The sequence below is a fragment of the Gossypium arboreum genome, chromosome 3 (assembly GCF_025698485.1).
Source record: "Gossypium arboreum isolate Shixiya-1 chromosome 3, ASM2569848v2, whole genome shotgun sequence".
Taxonomy (NCBI): Eukaryota; Viridiplantae; Streptophyta; class Magnoliopsida; order Malvales; family Malvaceae; genus Gossypium; species Gossypium arboreum.
Window position 1 is genome coordinate 5,391,483 of NC_069072.1, and position 18,850 is coordinate 5,410,332.

At 30.8% G+C, this 18,850-nt stretch overlaps 3 protein-coding genes across 3 annotated transcripts; 1 reads left to right on the forward strand and 2 right to left on the reverse strand.

The window, feature by feature from the left end:
* Nucleotides 1-2,369: 2,369 nt before the first annotated feature.
* LOC108476353 (UDP-rhamnose/UDP-galactose transporter 2-like) lies at nt 2,370-5,389 on the reverse strand. Its single transcript, XM_017778548.2, has 5 exons — nt 5,084-5,389; nt 4,079-4,263; nt 3,768-3,968; nt 3,050-3,211; nt 2,370-2,918 (listed from the first exon to the last, which is right to left on the reverse strand). The coding sequence occupies exons 1-5, from the start codon at nt 5,214-5,216 to the stop codon at nt 2,556-2,558; spliced, it is 1,044 nt and encodes a 347-aa protein (XP_017634037.1). The 5' UTR covers nt 5,217-5,389; the 3' UTR covers nt 2,370-2,555.
* Nucleotides 5,390-8,733: 3,344 nt separating this feature from the next.
* On the reverse strand, nt 8,734-12,919 carry LOC108476288 (ankyrin repeat domain-containing protein 2A-like). The gene is made up of 9 exons (XM_017778458.2): nt 12,524-12,919; nt 12,382-12,428; nt 11,781-11,962; nt 10,565-10,777; nt 10,301-10,449; nt 10,015-10,183; nt 9,839-9,931; nt 9,129-9,268; nt 8,734-9,034 (listed from the first exon to the last, which is right to left on the reverse strand). The coding sequence occupies exons 2-9, from the start codon at nt 12,416-12,418 to the stop codon at nt 8,935-8,937; spliced, it is 1,083 nt and encodes a 360-aa protein (XP_017633947.1). The 5' UTR covers nt 12,419-12,428; nt 12,524-12,919; the 3' UTR covers nt 8,734-8,934.
* Nucleotides 12,920-15,012: 2,093 nt separating this feature from the next.
* LOC108474648 (3-isopropylmalate dehydratase small subunit 1-like) lies at nt 15,013-17,524 on the forward strand. The gene is made up of 3 exons (XM_017776643.2): nt 15,013-15,172; nt 15,868-16,766; nt 17,239-17,524. The coding sequence occupies exon 2, from the start codon at nt 15,983-15,985 to the stop codon at nt 16,757-16,759; it is 777 nt and encodes a 258-aa protein (XP_017632132.2). The 5' UTR covers nt 15,013-15,172; nt 15,868-15,982; the 3' UTR covers nt 16,760-16,766; nt 17,239-17,524.
* Nucleotides 17,525-18,850: the final 1,326 nt, after the last annotated feature.

Genomic DNA, 18,850 nt, shown 5'->3' on the forward strand with positions numbered 1-18,850 from the left:
AATTTAAGTATGATATTGATATACTTTATATTTGTCTAAGTCCAGCTTGATATGGGCTTAAATTTTATCTAAATTTGTCTATACTTACAAAAGACTAATCTAAGCCCATTTTAGGCCCACCTATATATTTTAAATTTTTTAAAAATATTTATATTTTATTTTTTAATATTTAATAATTTTTATTTAATGAAATTTTTTATATTCATCTTAACGTTATTTTAATGTTTACATTAGAATTGTATTATATATTTAGTATATGTTTATTCTTATAAATTACATAATATATAAAAATAACATAATATAAAGTATTGTAAACTTAAAAATAGGTTGGGTTCGAGCTTTGAATGTTCAACCCCAAGTCCAACTCATATTTTAAACGGGCTTATTTTTTACTTAAGCCAATTTTTCAGGCATAATATTTTTATCCAAACCATTTTATATTTTTAAGCGAGCCTTAGAACCTGGGCGGTTAGCCCAACCCATGGACAACCTACATTAGAGTTTAAACTTTTATGTTATCAAAAGGAAAAAATTAGAGTTTGTTAGTTCGAACAAATAAATTTTTATAGTTAAAAATTTTAAATTTAAATTTTTGTACTTAAAACATATCATTTATGTCAGGAAATATGAATACATGAAAGTTTGATGTATTTTAGAATTTTTATACTTAAAACGTATAATTATATTGAATGTAAAACAAACCCGAAATTAAACTTAAGATAACCTGAATTCAGAAAAGCTCGAACTTGAAAAAAATTCAAACCTAAAAAAACCTAAACATAAAGAATCTTGAACCCAAAAAAACTCAAACTCGAAATAACCTGATCCTAACTCACTCTTACTCCCCCGATTGCCACCTCTACTCTTTATAGAGCTTTAAAAAGAGAGGATATAAGAGTTGTTGTTGTTGTTGCTTTTTTTTTTTTCATTTTAATTTTTTAACTTTTACAATTCTTTATAATTTTGAAATTTTTTATTCTAGTAATTTTATAATTTTTAATTAATTAATTATTTTCTAATATGGCATATAAGAAAAATATTGCCATGCCGACAATGAAAAATTGAGGGTTAGTTTAGTTAATCTACAAATAAAAGAGTAAGGACCAAATTGAATAAAAATTTAAATAATAAGAATTAAATTTATTATTATTACTTATCTATATAAATCCAAAGCAAACCTTTAAAGGCAGTTTTAATAGAACTATTTTAATGTTTTATTTAATGTATAATGATTAATTTTACATTTCCCAACAAATAAACCATAAGATGATACAAAGATTGCTAAATGGTTTATCATCATCCGTGATATAGACATGTTGTAGAAGGAATTTAAAAGGCATGGTATTTGAGCAAATGCTAAAATGCTTTTCTAGAAGGATGGAATCATTGTGGTGTTTATTTATTTTTGGAAAGTTGACAAAACCCTAATCAATATATGCATACAATTAGTTAATAAAAATAGTTAAAATTAAGTTATTAACTGTCGGTAATAATAATTAATCTCGTCATTAGGGATGAATGTTTAATCAAATTGAATCGAGTGAAAAAATTTCGAGTTAATTGAGTTGATGAATTTTATTTTATCATCTTAAAATCTATTTGATTTTTTATCTTGTTACAAAGATAACTAATTCTATGTTAGAGCATATAAATTTGAAACTATATATATTTAAAATAAATTTCAAGCGAATAAGTAAAAAAGAAGAAGAAAAAATATTTTAGTATGATAAACTTGAATCATAAATTAACTTATTTAAGTATCCAAAATTATTATTTTAGAAAAAAATTAAAATTGAAATTTCTTTATATATTCTTTAGATTAATTTTTTAAAAGATAAATTTTGGAATTTTAAAATAATTTTGATTTTTAAAAATTTTGGTTGAGGAAATAAATTTACTAATTTTCAAAATTAATAAGAACCGAAGAGATATTTACACAAACCTGTTACTTATATTATTTAAGTTATTTAAATTATTAAATTAAGCTCAAACTCAAAATTAAAATTACTTATTCAAATAAAATAAAAAATCGAATAATTCTATTCGATTAATTTGATTTTTATTCGGTTTTCTTTGAACTGGCCATCATTGGGTACAAGTAAATAACTGATGCTTACACTCATTTAAAGATCACGTGATCCATACAGATGCGGTGAAAAAAAGAAAAAGAATGGCTACTTCATTACAGTTTTATCACGTAATACGAGTTTTGTCACCCCACGATACTGACGTCATCAAAAAACCTTTAATTATGCACTTTAATTACTTTTTTTTCCCGCTTATCTTACCATTTTTATTAACAGTTTATAATTTAATTTAATTTAGAATTAAATATAAACTAATAAATCATCACACAAGATAACAATTTCTTTTCTTTTTTTTCAATCAGAAAATATCTTATCCTGGAATGACTTTACTACAATGAAATATTAAAAAAAAAAAGGTAGGAAAAAAATTAGTAAACTTTTAAAATTTGTACAGCCAATTCCAAGTGCTTAAAACATTAAACAAATCAATATTTAAAAAAGAAACAAAAAAATGAAGAACATACAAATCTAAGGCTGAGATTTGCCAAGCTCAACGTCCTTGAGCGGAGAACCGTCCGATTGCTGCTGTTGTTTTAACAATTCAACATTTTCTTCAGAAGCTTCCTTGGGGAGTGGTGAAACCTTGGATTCCGTTTGTTTATCAGCTTCAACAGCCCAACTGTAGACTACCATGCCGAGGATGGCAATCGCCATCCCGAGTATATTTTTCAGTGTCAGCTCCGAATCAAAGAGTAGCCATCCCAATATCAATACACAAACCGTTTTCATGTGGCCTAGGACTTGGAAAGATGTGGCGGAGAATCGTCCGATGCAAAGATACTGACTTATATTGCAAAATACCGCTAACGAGCACGATAGTAGTATGAAAAACTGCACATTGTACCCAACCATCAGTATTTTTCCTCACAAGTCTTTAGTACCATAAAGTGTTTCTGCATATATATATGTGTGTGTTTGTGCAAAAATGGCTTTGCAGTGCTTTGGTGAGACGAGGTACTTACAAATGCAGCTGAGGAGAACTTGTAACTTGCTAGTAATTTGCCAGTGAGGTAGTAATCAACAAAGGGACCGAACAACAAAAGAGACAGAGCTTGGATTGGAGCTGTTTGACTGAGCAATTCAAATGAGCCTATCGAGTACTTCTTTTGTAGGGAGCCAATTGACTGTTCCAACAAAAGCATGGTTGATAAATGGCTAGAAAGGATCTGAAACTGGTTATTAAATATATCTAAATTGATAAAACCTTAAAGGGTACGAATCAAATTAACTAAATGCTTGATAAATATAATCCAATTCTCTGTAAGTTGCTACTTATTGTTCAAGCCATAGCCTACAGGTCTCTAACATAATCACTCAACTGCCAATTGAATGTTAGCTCAAATGGCATGCATGCTAGCCAGACCCTTGGAGGTTGTAGATTGGAATGAACTTAAGCATCTAATGTTCTTCTCATATGAGTTACATAGAAGGGTCTAGAATCTAGATCGCTACAGCTGCAGCAGGAAACAGACATGATGGCATAAGAGCAGTTGACGCATGCTATCGATGTTTTAAATAACCAAACTAAAATGAAAAACAAGGTTTCCAAATATCTGCATTTATTAGACATAAATTGTAATGATGATTTGAAGGCTTATGCATCGTAAGGTGACTGAAGGAACAAACTAAAAAAGCTCTCAAGCCGAAAAAAAAAAAATTGGAGAATTGAGGAATGCTTACAATTTGCTGTAAGGAGGTAGACAGGACAGCGACACAGGCACAAATAAATCCTTGAGCATTAACTTTTACATCAGTGACTGTACAAACACCAACACCAACCACCACGACAAGGACAGAAATCTTGACTTTGTCCGAATAGTGTTTGCTGTGTAGTATCCATTCCATCACACAAACAACTGGAATCATACTTAGCTTTGAAATCTGTATCATAGTGATAAACATTAGGATTAGCTTCGAAACCTATATCGCAATGACAATGACAATGACAGGCCAGAATATATGAAATCTATATCGAAATGCATTTCATTTACCTGATAAAATCCAACTGAATTCAGCATAAGGCTCAAGTTCATCCCGGTGATTGAAGTATTGGCAACGACTGAGAACCAAAGAAGCTCCCATAAAGGAACTTTTTTTCTTGTTGAGTTACCCGTGGCATTTGATACCAAACCGATTAAGGCAGTCATAGAAAAGTGGAATCCAGTTAATGTAGTCGCTGTAAATGCAAGAAATATTTTCAGATTTAAACCAGTCCAGATTGCCAAATATAAAAAAAGAAAACAAATGGAACTCCCGGATATTTTTGGTAAATTTGGGTGAAGCATATCAATTAATTTCAATGTGAGAGATCAAATTTGAACTTTGAGGTAGAATACAAAGAGATAACTTTCAAGTTCTCATCACCCATCAAACTTTCAAACCATTTTAAGGGATCAAACTAAAGAAGATTAAAAAAGCAGAAACATGGACTTGATTCTCCGTGAATTACTTAAAAAACATATTGATCTGGAATTTAAACATGTAAGATTGTAAGATCTGGATGCACAATCGTGATGAAAGGAGATGGAGTAGGTTAACAATAAGCAACCCACTAGTTCCTACATACTAAGGCAGCAAAGTATGGGAAGATCTGCATTTACAGTCCTATAATCCATGGCCGAAGTTAAAACAAACCAACGCTAGAAAACAAAAGAAAAAAAAGATCAATGGAGCCAATCTGAAGTAATTAAATTTCAAGAACCTTGAAATGCAAGCAAAATTGAACTTCAGCTACTTTTTTTTTCTTTCCAGTAAACAACAAATCCATTTTTACCCAGAATCAAAAATTGAGAAATTCCAAGGGATCTGCCAGAGATTTAAAACAACAAGAAAAAGAAAACTCCGAAAGCAGTGAATGGTGAGAAGAAGGGGGGAAATTGAGGCTGAGAAAGTAGAAAAGATTCCAGATCTGAGACGAACAAAGGCAAAATGTTAAGGATATAACAACAATTGGGTTGAAAAGTAAAGGAAGTTGAAGAAGAAGAAGCGGAACTGACCAAAGACGAAGGCATAACCGGCAGGGGACATGAGCTGCTTGTTGGCCATAATAAGGCCAACGGAACTGACAACGTTCATAGCCCAAGCTCCCACATCGGATACGGCTGATGATTGTTTCTTCAGTGAATCCATTTTCTGAGTTCAAAAACTGAAGCTTGGCGCTCGGATGGATTCCAAGAACAGATCTCAAAACACCACCGAGCACTCTCTCACTCCTCCGGCACAACACCGATCCCAAACTGATATATAAATAAAGTCCTACACTCTATATATATTATTTACAAATCTAAAACTTCAATTTATTTGTATATTTACACAAAATAGTAACTTAATTAAACCGGTGAAAAAAGGTTAAAGTGTATCCAAAAATTCAAATTGGAATAAGCACAAAATTTTGAAAAAGGTGTAATGCTAGATTTAGCCCTTAATGTTTATATATTTTATTAATTTTATCTTTATTTTTCTAACTTAAATTTGACCTCAACCTCATAAATGAGTCAATTTTAACTATTAATCTTTCAAAGAGAGTTGACTATTATTTTTAAAATAAAAATATCAACTAAAACATTGTATTTTTAAATATTATATTTTTAAAATTTTTACGAGCTTTTTATTTTTTTAAAATTTCTTTTAGTTTTTAAATTATTTATTAACGTAACATATAAAATTACCACGCATATTGTCACGTCAATATTGTTAAAATTTAATACTTTAGTTACTACTTTCATTTTTATAAAAAATTTTGAATCTTTGTAAAAGATTAATAATGAAATTTAGTGAAAAGTTAAATTATAAAATATATAAATAACGATGGTTAAATTTATTGTTATACTTTTACAAAATTAAATATATATATATAATTTTTAATTTACTAATATTTTAGTTTTTGAAATGGAAAATATATAAAATGGAGAGAAAAAGGAAATTTCAACGATTTACGTTAAGAAGACAAAATGTTTTTATTAAAGGTGAGATAACGACAATAACGGCACCGTTCATGAAATTCATGAGGGTAAGGTAATGCTATTGCAACATACGGCAAAACAAATTAAAATAATTAAATTATGGTTAAACTATAAAAATAGTTATTTTTGTTTGACTCAAATTACATTTTAGTCATTTATGTTTAAAATGTTATGATTTAGTCACTTATGTTATCGTTTTGTTATAAAGTGATTACTCTACCGCTAATCTTTATTATCTCCCTAACGACAGTTTTACGTGGCAGTCTAAATGGGTTTTAAATGCTAACTTGAATTTCTAGTTGCTGGGATGAAAATATATTTTTAATTAAATAAATTTAATCTGGATTGCCACATAGGACATCCAAGTTGGTATTTAAAACCTATTTGGATTGCCACGTAACACTGCTGTTAGAGAGATAATGGAGTTTAATGGTAGAGTGACTACTTCGTAATAAAACGATAACGTAAGTGGCTAAACAGAACATTTTAAATATAAATAACTAAAATATACAAACAAAATAACTATTAGTCTAATTTATCCTTAAATTATTTATTATTCTCTCTTTCTTTTTAGTTTCAATAATCATTAAGGAAAGAGAGGGGACCACAAACCGGTTCAAATCACCTTTCTTTATTAACAAAAGGTGTAGTTTTAGTGGTTAAATAATATATAAATAAATGAATTTTATAGTTTTTTACTTGTAATTTAATGTTGAATTAATTGGACGTATGGACGGAGAGTTTTGTGTGGCTGTGTACGAGATGTTAAGTGAAATAGTTATAGCTAGAATTTAATGTGATAACTTACTGATTAAAGGTGTTTATTATTTTAAATGTAATTTAAATTTGAATCATATTAATTGTATATATTATTTAAATTTTATCTGTTATTATAATTAAAAAAAAAAGGTTAAAAGCGCGTATGGTAAGGCATGGGGTGTGGTTTACACGTGCAAACATATATAAAGAATATTTAAGCGAGGCAAAGAGCACAATTTCCCATCCTAAACTTGATATGCACTTCATTGAAATGAAAAAGCCAGCTACCCAGTCAATGCCAATTTTTTAATGTGAATTGGTCTTTCTATAACTCCCGCTCTTTGTCCCTTTCTTTACCTTTTTATTTTACAGTAACCAGTAATAAGTCTTGGAATTAAATTCTTTTAAAATTTTAAATATATATAAAGAAAGACTAATGATTACGTTTAAAAATTTGTAAGGGTTGGAATAATAATTTCTCAAAATTAAGTGGGTTAAGGAAAGCTTATCATAAGTCAGGTCGAATTGGATTGAATTAGTATAAAAATTAAACTCATTTTTAGAATTGACTCGAAAAATAAATTTAAAATTTTATCTAAATTTAGTTGGATAAAATGATAAACTCAAGTCTGACCAATTCATATTAATTTTTAAATTATTTTTATAAAACAATAAATTTAAAAATATAATATATCAAATAGATTAAAAATATTAAAATAAATATTTCTTAACAAATTAAAAATACATATAATTTTTTATATTTAAATAACACTAATATTGTTATAACTTAACAAATAAATACATCTAAAATAATAGTAAAATAATAATTTTATAATAGCAAAATTGTAACAAATCAACAACATAATAGTAAAAAAAACGACAGTAAACAACAACAAAATTTTTATCAAATTTGAGTTGAGTCGGGTAAAAAAGATCTTGCCCGAGGGTGAACCTATTTTCCAAACAAGTCTTATTTTTTGTCTGTATATTTTTACCAAAAGTTCTCTACTTTTCAAACGAACCTTAAAATCAAACATATAACTCAACTTATGATGAAATCTACTTTACTGAAATAATATTTCTAACTCTATTTACAATTACATTGATTGATATTTAAAGAAAAGGTAAAATTCTTCAAATAATAATTTTTATTTATTTATAAAGTTGTAACTCGAGATTTTACTTTAAAATCTTATAAATTATTATTAAAGTAATCTTCTTCGAAATTTAAAAAGAAAATCCTTATAAAGTTGGACACGGCAAAAGCGAGGCAACTAAGAGAACCACAATTTCTATTTTTATGGTTTTTCTATTACCTGGCTTTCATCCCAAACACTCAACACTTACCTTTTAATTGTACAAATTCGTGGGCGCAGCCCAATCTAAGAGATACTATAACACCCAAGCACGTGGCTAGCTAGCCACACAACATGTCGGTCAGTCGGTGGCTTATTATAATTAAACACCCACTATTACATACATTAATGTAATTACCACAATTAACTCATGACTATTATTGTGTGTTAAATTTAGCCCAATACATTCCTTTTACATAATTATTATATCAACTACCTAAACCTTTCTCTTTTTTTTAACGATTAATTTATTAAATTTTAATTCAGTTTAATTAATTGACTAAAATTATAAATACTTGTGTTTTGTATTTTGATTAAATTTTAAAAATTACATAATAATTAAGAAAACGGTTGACATGTCAAATCTGTTGGATTAATTGAATATTAATCAGAATTATTTTGGATTTATTGTTAATACTAAGTTTTTAAACGAATTAGACATTTGGCAGAAACAAAGGTTACCGTTAACAATCTTTTCTTTAATCATTAAAAAGACTGCACAGCTGTAAATGGTGATAAATGGAAAAGTGAGACCGGTGGTCCACATGAAACATTCCCACATATAAACTATTTTAGAAAATCAATTATAACACTAATATTTAGAGAGGAAAAAAAAATGCTATGTAGCAACCAGACAGCATGGACAACTAGTCGAGCTGTGACTGTGTGATCATAACCCGCATACGAAATGAAAGCAAATTTGTTTTTGTCTAATGGTCTATCACATGCTAGGACCCAAACAATACACATGGCTGTTGCCGACACTCCAACTCACAGGAAAGCATCCTTCTCCAGTAACTTAAGCACTTCATGCTGGTTGTTGAGCTTGGCTACATCTATGGCAGTCTTTCCATCCATGTTTTGGAGTGTGCTGCAGCAATGAAACAAGAAATTACTTTCATTGAAAGGCAAAAATACCCTATAAGAGTCAGCATCGATGGTTAGCCAACAAGTTGTTTACTTACACAGCAGCACCGTTCTCAAGTAAAAGGGCCACACAGTCTTTCCTTCCATAACCAGCTGCATAATGAAGTGCAGTATTCTTATTCTTGTCCAAAGCATCCACTTTTGCTCCAGCTTCAATAAGGACTTGGGCACATTTCACCTGAAATTATATCAAAAACATGATACTCCTATTGTTTAATAAAGGGATTATTGTTACACAAAAAGCGAAATCGATATGCCCAGTAGATGGTCATTAGTAAACGCTGAACCAAGAAGCAAGCGTATACCTTAGTAGCTATGGCATATTCCATTATACGCTAATTCCTGATATTGATGTTTAATAACAATATTATAAACTTTTTTTTCCACCACATGGATCCCAAGATGGGATGCTATAGGCAAAAGAATATGCTTTAAGGATCCAAGCCCTACTATTTCCAACTGCTTTCAACATTCTATAAGTAGGCCATCCAAGATCTGTTTCAACTTTCAATATTTGTCCATCCCAAAACTTGCCTTCAACGAGGCAATTAAGACAAGGTCCTTAGTGCATAGAGGACTGAGGTTATTATTTATGAATTATGATATAACAAGACAATAATAAGCGTTAGAGACGCATGCTTTTAGGTAATTAGTGATTAAATCTAATCCAACTTTCCAATTCTTGGGTAATGCAACAGTAGAGAGAGCAGGGGAGGAAAAGAGAGATGCAGTTATAAAATGATTATACCTCGCCATATCCACATGCAAAATGCAATGCTGTTCTTCCCTCTGAATCTTCTTCATCCTTGTCTGCACCAGAGGCTAGTGCAGCTTTCAGACCCTAAATCATGAATAGAATCAAACTTTTTAGATTATCAGTCAAAGGGCAAGAACAAACATACAAACAATTCATTTTTGCCATACCTCAACATCACCAACACTAGCACAATTGTGTACAATCGATTCATCCTCATTTCCTACTTCATCACCTTCATCTGCTGCAGAGTTGTCGGCAGAAGTGGCTGCATCCCCTGAAACTGCAAGACCCATTGCTTCACCCAACTTCTTCAGAACATCTTTATCATTCCAGTACCTAAATAAGAAAACTTTTAGTGAACAAATTGTTTAAGACACGCATCCTACACTCATTCTAATGATGAAAATGTTATGCTCATAAGCTAATAAAATTATGAGGCTACTAATCACCCACTTCATCATTGCTGCAGGACCACCAGTCTCTATTTCATCTAGAATATGCTTCAGTGATGGATCTTCTTTGATAAGTGCCATCCTTTGCTCAATCTGGTCTTTGTGTTGAGGATTAGTGAAACTGTCAAGCATGCTAGACATAGCTGGATCCTAAAGAAAGACAAAACAAAAGCTTCGTCTTTCAATGTGATTTCATGTAATCTAATACAAGGGCAAAACACTAAAAGAACTGTGAATCCGCTTAAAGTTGCAACCAAACCCGCACCTGCATTAGTGCATTACCAAGGCGCTCAGCCATGGTCATAAACTGGGGGTTCTGCATAACCTGTTGCATAGTTGAATAGTACTGCTGTGGATCAAACTGCGGCATACTATCTTCAGTTGCTGCCCCTTGAAATGTCTTAGTGAGCTGTTCTGCCATTTGGGTGAATGAAGGATCTTTAGCTATCTGCTCAGCTAGTTCCTTGATGCTTGGATCCTAACAAAGTAACAAACCAAGATAATTAACATGCATAAGCCATAAAATTAAAATGTGTTGAGGTTGAGACTTAAAGAAAAGTTATTAGGGAACCAAATTGGAATGTATATGATATATTACACAAACACACACACAAACACACATATGCATGAGATTAATATCAACCCGAATCAATCACAAGAATAACAAACTTCAGAACCTGCCTAGACCCAAATTGACCAAACAGTAAAAAACTGAATCCAAAGAAATCTGAGCCTTGAACAAACCAAAGCCCGAACTAACATAATCCAAACCTGCATTAATCTAAATTCAATGCAAAAAGTTAAATTAATGGCATTTTGATAAAAAATTAATAATCAATTTGTTTGAATCCAAACCAGACAAACTAAAGGAACCTAAGCCCGAAATTACTCAAAGCCAGATGGCCCAACTTAAACCTGCCTGTTTGCCACCTCTTCCTTACACTCCATTCTAGATATATTGCATTCAGCCCATAAAACCAACAAAACTTGATCTGAACCAACATTAATACTAACTTAATACTATAAAATAGTAATTACCAACTTTTTCATTAAAATTTAATTGTGAATTTTATTCTCATCTTAATCTGCCCCAAAATTACATGAAACTAAAACAACCAAAACTCAAAATTACCCAAAATGACTTGAACATGTGATGGTGCAATTGTGTTGAGGCCGATAAAGGAAGATCCAACAAAGTTTAACATCCCTTGTACAAGTGAAATTATAGATTAATTCAAAAGATTTATGGAAGTTCCTAAATTTATCAGTGGACACTGTTCTATTCTTCCAGCTGCCAGCCTTAATACACTACAGAGATGCTGGACTGGACTACTACTGCAGTATTTCCACGGCCATAAACTGTAAGATGAGCTATGATAATCAAAAGGCAATCAAATGAAAGCCTATTGGATTAATTCATTCAAATAAACAGTTCATAATAATGCAAATAAGAATTGAAATAAAAACAGAGAGAAGCTTACATTAAGAAGGCCACTCATGGCTGAGAAATCAAAAGGATTGGGTGGCACAAACCCAGGCATAGTGGTAGGGGAAGCTCCAGCCTGTGCTGGTTGAGACGCCCCAGTGGAAGAAGTTTTGTTCTCGGCGGTGGATGTTTCTGGGTTAGAACTTTTGCTCTCCGTTGTCAAAGTCGATTTCTCGTCTAACAAAGACAAAAAAGAAATATAAAGTTCTAACTCTTAAATGAAGTCATACAGAAATCCAGAAATTGAACTCCAACAAAACGAAATTAAGCAATCCTTAATTCAGTTACAAGACCTAAGCATAGTACTCAACAGGAATAACACAATTAAAAAGGCAGCGTTGACAATAACGAGGAAAGGCAGGTAGCTATTTCATATTTGATTTGATAACTCAATAAATTCAAGACCTAAACTAAGTACTAAAAAAGAAACAAAAAAAAATGCAATCAGAAGGCAGTATTGACGATAACGATGAGAGTAGCGACTATTTTAGTTTTAACTCAAAAGCCCAATCAATAAAAAACCCAAATTAGTACTGAATCTCAGAACAGATTCCAAGCCAAATCATCACCATCATAATAGTAATAATTAAGCTCACCGGAAGAAGTGGATTCCTTCTGCAAATTGGAAGCCATAGGGAAATAGCTGAATTAGCACCAAACCAAAAAAAAGAAAGTGTTAGAAATTAGTATTTACAAAAAAAAAAAAAAGAAAAAAATTAGTAAAATTAGATTGAAAACCTTGATTGGAGGGTGGAATCCTTAAAACCCAGTGAGGCGAGCAAAGGAGCAAAGAAGGGTTGCTTTGGATGCTGGGTTGGATAATTAATAGAGCGAGTGAAATAGCAGTAGTAGTAACAGTACGAATATGAATGGGGAAAAAGGGATAATAATGGCTACAAATGGAAACTAGAGATTGTGTTATGGATGAGTTAGTGGGCCATCTCAATCCTCATCTCATCTCATCTCATCTTCTGCTGTTGCTGGAGGAGTCGCTACGAGACTCTGGGCGTGACGTTTTTCATTTTATTTATTTATTTATAAGTTGATCGTCCAATTTTCAAGAGGTTTTCGTTTTGGTCATAAAAAAAAATTCTTTTAATTTGGTCACTGTGGCTAAAGAAAATTTTCATTTAGCATCCCTAACGATATGTTTAAGATGTGCGTCCTAATTCGATCTATTCTCGACAAACCTCGAGCCAATAGTATTCTTTCTTCTTACGTAAATCAATTATATCAAGCGTAACAGGATTATTTGGCTCTCCTAAAATATCCTGAAGCAACTTAAATTATCATAAAACTCGATCAAGTTAATGCCACTTATAGATATAAAAGCATGTAAGTATCGTGCACGCGCTCCACACATTTGCATGCTTGTGTGTGCCTTTGCGATGATACAATAGTAATAGCATCATACCAATATGACATCTACACAGATTGTCAACAATTCAAAATATTTAAGTTAAATTCGTTTATGATAGTAATTATATTAACTAAATACAAATTTACTGACAAATTACCCATCCATATTCATATTGATTGGTTTACGATAGAATCCAAATAAGATCCCTCATATAATCGGTATGATCCACACTTTTTATAAATGAAATTTTATTTTAAAATATAAAAATAAAACTTAAAAATTCAGTTATACTACATATTTAGTTGTTATAATAAAATATTGTTTCGATTTTATAGCTGAATTACCTGCTTGATTTATGTTAGTTGCATTTAAAGATTTATATTTTATTGTCATCACAATAAATTCATTTTAAAATTTAAAAGTTCCACTTAAATTTAGGGTTTAAGATTTGGTATAATTATTTGAAGTTGAGTAAAAAATTAGAGTTTTGTGTAAAAGTTAAGGAGAGAGAGTGAAAAGTGGGAAAAAAAATTTGGATGTACTTAGTAGAAAAGAAAATGATAAGAAAGAAAATAAAAAATGATTATTTTCTATCTTAAAACATAAAAATAATTCTGTTTAAATTGAAATAATGAGAGGTGAAAGAATGAGAGAGAAGTATATGATAATTCAAAATTATACATTTAAAAAAGAAATTCTAGAAAAATATAAAACAAATAAATAGCAATTTTAATATATATTTAACTTTTATTTATACTTTTTAGGTTGGGTTTTATTTATTTGGGCAATATTTTTTTTGAATTGTATTTTAATTAGATTTTATTGGTTTTGGTTAGTTTTGATGAGTTTGAGTTAATAAATTGGATTAAAAAATCAATTTTTTGATTGGTTCAATTAATACTTGTTCCTGTTTCAATGTCGATTCTGAACAACTTATTCAGAATCGGATTTAATGTTCCTGTTCAGATTAGTACACTCACCAATTCTCAGTTCGAATGGTTGATTCAATCCAGTTCTAATAACATTGATAATATTAGTTAAACTAGAAGGTCATTGAAGGTTTCCTTTTTCTTTTAATTTGGACTGCTTTGTTTTTCAAAGGTCAAATTCTCATGTTGGTAGTTATTGTATTATCTATAAGTTGTGAGCCGGGGCAAAATTAGAATATTTTTGTAGGGTCGAAATTAAATTGTAATTTTTACAATAGAAAAAAATATAATTTCACCATTTTAATAAATTATATCTTTATAATTGCTAAAGGATTAAATCAATTTTTATATTCTTAATGGGGCCAAATTGTAATTTTGTCTTTAATAATTTAAAATTTTTAAAATTTTAAAGGGACAATATGAAAAAAAATTCATTTTAGGGGGCCGAGGCCCCTACCAATTTCTAGTTTTACCACAGGTTACTGGTTTAGCTCATGTACTTTAATTTGATATTTTTTATTTTTGTATTTTTTAGAATTTTGAAATTTCAATCTTAAGTCAAATGATAACTGTCAAATTATGTTATTTTCAAAATTTATACTGCAAACGTATTATCATATCTAGTGTCATGTCGCTTGCTATTTTCACTTAATATTCAAAACTAAAAATAATCAAATTGGAGAGTATTGACTAAGTACACAACTTACCCCTAGTAAGAAAGTAATAGTAAAATTTGACCTAACAAATTTAAAAACTACTATTTGATTGAAGATTGAAACTTGAAAATTAAAAAAATAAAAGTAAAGGACTAAAATTGATAAAATTATAATATTACAGATAAATCCACAAATAACGTATAATAAAAGGACTAATGTCGCATTTGACCTTTTAAAATTTCCGTAACCGTAAAACGAAGTTGTTTTTCCTATTTTACCCACCTCTATGTGGTGGTTTTTACTATACAGCAAGCATCCACTCACTCGTCAGGAAAAAAAAAAAAACTCAACGGGAACATTGATGAGAGCCGCCATTTACAGACTTCACCGCTGAACTCATATCTGCCGTCAAGCTACCCTCGGCATTACTGCCTGATCATAGGTATTTCCTTTACTCTCCCTTCTCTTTCACTTTGCTATATCTCCTTTTTCTTTTCCCCTTCTTTTCCGGTGGTTTAATATCGTTGAAATCTTTGTTAAAATGGTTTTTTTTTTTCAAGTTTGGGTAGTTTTACTAGGGTTAGCGTTATCTGAAGATTTGGGTTGTTTGAGCAATTTGGGTAATGATAATATAACATGAATTCTGGGTTTGGAACTCCGGATAGTATATAGCTTGTTTGAATTTGCGTTTTTAAGACAATTTTCATGATTTCTGGTTTAACATAATTCCATTTCCTGTTTCTTTTGTTCTGTCTCTGGATTTGTCTGAATCTCTTGGATGATCAATCCTTAGCCTTAGGCTATGTCGTTGCCTCCACTTTTATTCAGGGTGCCATTTAGGCCTGTTCTCTTTCGAGCACGACCGCACTAGAGAGTATGATTGGGAAGAACCTCACTGTTTTAATGTCACTTGATCTTTTAAGTGATTATCGTAGCTTTTCCTTTCGCAAAATGAAGATAAATGCTAAACTATTCCGGTTTATTATTCCAGTACAATATTTTGTTGATATTTTTTTAGATGCGAAACTTTTTGAATATATATGTAGATATGACTGCATGAGCATGCTTTTGGGTATTTATACATTTGTACGTATGTATGTATGCTTTAAGTTGTTACACGATCTCATTGCCTTGCAGAATACTTTACAAATTGCTTTATGTTACTTGGTGAAATTTGAAGTTGGGATCAAGCATAGCTCTCAGGAAAAAACGCAATTAGTATTAGACTGTATTAACACCACTCATTCAAGTAATGGCTGCCTCTTTGACTCGCATTTCGTACTCATCTGCCTTCACTTTCTCAGCATCAAAAACCTCAGTTTTATCTCCTTCTCTATTTGCTTCCTCCATCAAAGTCCCCACCTTTTCCCCTTTGACTGTCAAACCCCTCTGTTCCACTTTCGCCCCACATGCAGCACATGCGATCAGTTTCACAAGACATGCCACCTCAACACCTGCTTCTGTTCTGGACACCTCAACGAAAACCTTCCATGGCCTTTGTTATGTGGTTGGGGATAATATCGACACTGATCAAATAATCCCTGCTGAATACCTTACATTGGTTCCCTCAAACCCGGCTGAGTATGAGAAATTGGGCTCATACGCTCTTATCGGCCTCCCTTCATCATATACTACTCGTTTTATTGAACCAAATGAGACTAAAACAAAATACTCGATCGTGATCGGTGGTGCTAACTTTGGCTGCGGGTCCTCTCGTGAGCATGCACCGGTTGCACTTGGGGCTGCAGGGGCAAAGGCGGTCGTGGCTGAATCTTATGCTAGGATATTTTTTAGGAATTCTGTTGCAACCGGGGAAGTTTATCCATTAGAATCAGAAGCAAGAATATGCGAGGAATGCAAGACTGGGGATGTGGTGACAATCGAGTTGGGGGAGAGTCGTTTGATCAACCATTCCACAGGGAAAGAGTATAAATTGAAGTCCATTGGGGATGCAGGGCCAGTCATTGAAGCTGGAGGAATCTTTGCGTATGCAAGAAAAACAGGAATGATTCCATCTCAGTCAAACTAAAATCCAGGTATGTCTTTGAGCCCTTGTATATACCATTTTGTTTTCCGAGGCATTCTATGATGTGAATTCAAAATACGGAAAAATACGTACTTGTTGCATGCATATAGAGCAAGTTCAGAAAATGGTACTATCGAATCTCAACCCAGGGTTTTATTATCTTGCTACTAGACCATGTTTTTAGTAGATTGTTTTACCATAGTCTATTGCCTCGAGTAAAGATAAGAAACAGAAATGTGACGTGATTAAAGTCATCGATTGGTTTATTATTATTGTTCTGGATGCTTATCATGAGTGCTTTGTGTGTCCTAATTGACCAGATTAGGCAGGTAGCCATCTGCTGAGACCTTACATAACACTCAAAACTTGCAATCTATATTACTCTGACTGGCACCTACGGATGCCTGACTCTTTTGCTTTCTGTAAACCTTTTGAATATCATTGCCACTTTGCATGTTAATTTGTTTACTCTTAATTTGTAGTGGAGGAGCATTTGGTTCCGGCTTCTTCGACTTTTGTCAACTTCGAGGCTCGTGATTAGGCACTCGGGATCAATTATCATCCTTTTCTTGTTTCTTCCTCTCTCTTGTATCGTTGGCCAGCTTTTTGTGTTATTATATGTATCTGTTCTAAGCTGAACATTTAGACTGTGGTTCACCCTAGCTTTATGTACTCATATTGGGGATAAATCTACAGGATTTTGGAACACATAAGTGTCCATTGATCTTTTGATAATTATTAAATGTTGTTAAATGTTACATATAAGAACACTGGGAACTAATCTAATGCCTTGAGATTGAATTAGAAGGCATAATCCAACCGGGTTTTCTCATCTTCTTTGGGGACTGACAGTGTCCTTGTCACCTAAAGGTTGACCCTCTGCTATCACAATTTCATAATAAATAAAAATATAAGTAGAAAATATAATTATGTTGTTTGTTAAAAGTAAAGATTGATTTTTAAAAATATTTATCTCTAATGTTAATATTATTAAAATAATTATGGTAATTTGAATATCTTATTTTTTTAAAAATTATTTCAATTTTAATGAAATAAAATCAATTTAATAGTTTCTACATTAAGTGATAAGTAGTTGCCTTACTACTTTTTAATTCAACATTTTTTGTTGAAAATTTTATATTATGCAAAAAATTAAAACAATTACCAACACACATTTAAAAGATTAAATGTTGAATTTTTTTCATTTTCATTTTCAATGGAATGAAATGATTTATCAAACACACCGTAATATTAATTAATTACCCTTATATTAGTTAAATGATAATTAAGATGCTTAGAATTCTTAAGTAATAACACTATTTTATATAAATAAAATTAGCACAATTTTTAAAGAAAAAATAAATTAATCCAATTTTTCCTCAAAATTTGTTACTAATAATTGTAATATAAATTATAATTATCACAAATTTTCCTATATTTTATGCTTAGAACTTTATTTAATTAATAACTCTATTTTAATTTTAAAATTAGAACAACTTTTGTACTAACAAGTCTAAATTAAATTATAGTTATTTTTAAAATTAATTTAGTAATATGATGGAAAAAGAAGATACTCTCGTCAAGTCCAAAAATTTCTAAACTCGTGCTTATATATATATTATAGATATATTTTTAAATATTTTACTCTATCCTATTGCACACTTGTCATCACCTTAGCCCTTGCAGTGTACTGAATATGTTTTTTATTTTAATATATTTAATGATTAAATTATTTTTACATATAGTTAAACTTAAAAGTTGATGTATGTAATATAATTAGGTTAAAATTTGTTATTAGTCCTTATACTTTATGAAAAGTTGAAGATTTAATCTTTGTATTTTAATTTGGTAGTTTTAGTTTTGTACTTCTTAAATTTTAAATTTTAGTTCTCACCAAAAATAATTATTAAATTAGTTAAATATTGCTATTTTCAAAATATGATGTGACAAACATATTATATGTGTAATGTCATATCGGCTTGTTATTTATTTATATTATTCACTAAAAATTTAATTAATGGATTAACGGTAGTCGTTTGCGTTAAAACTAAAGTTTTAAAATTCGAAAAGTATAGGGACTTAGAATGATTCAAT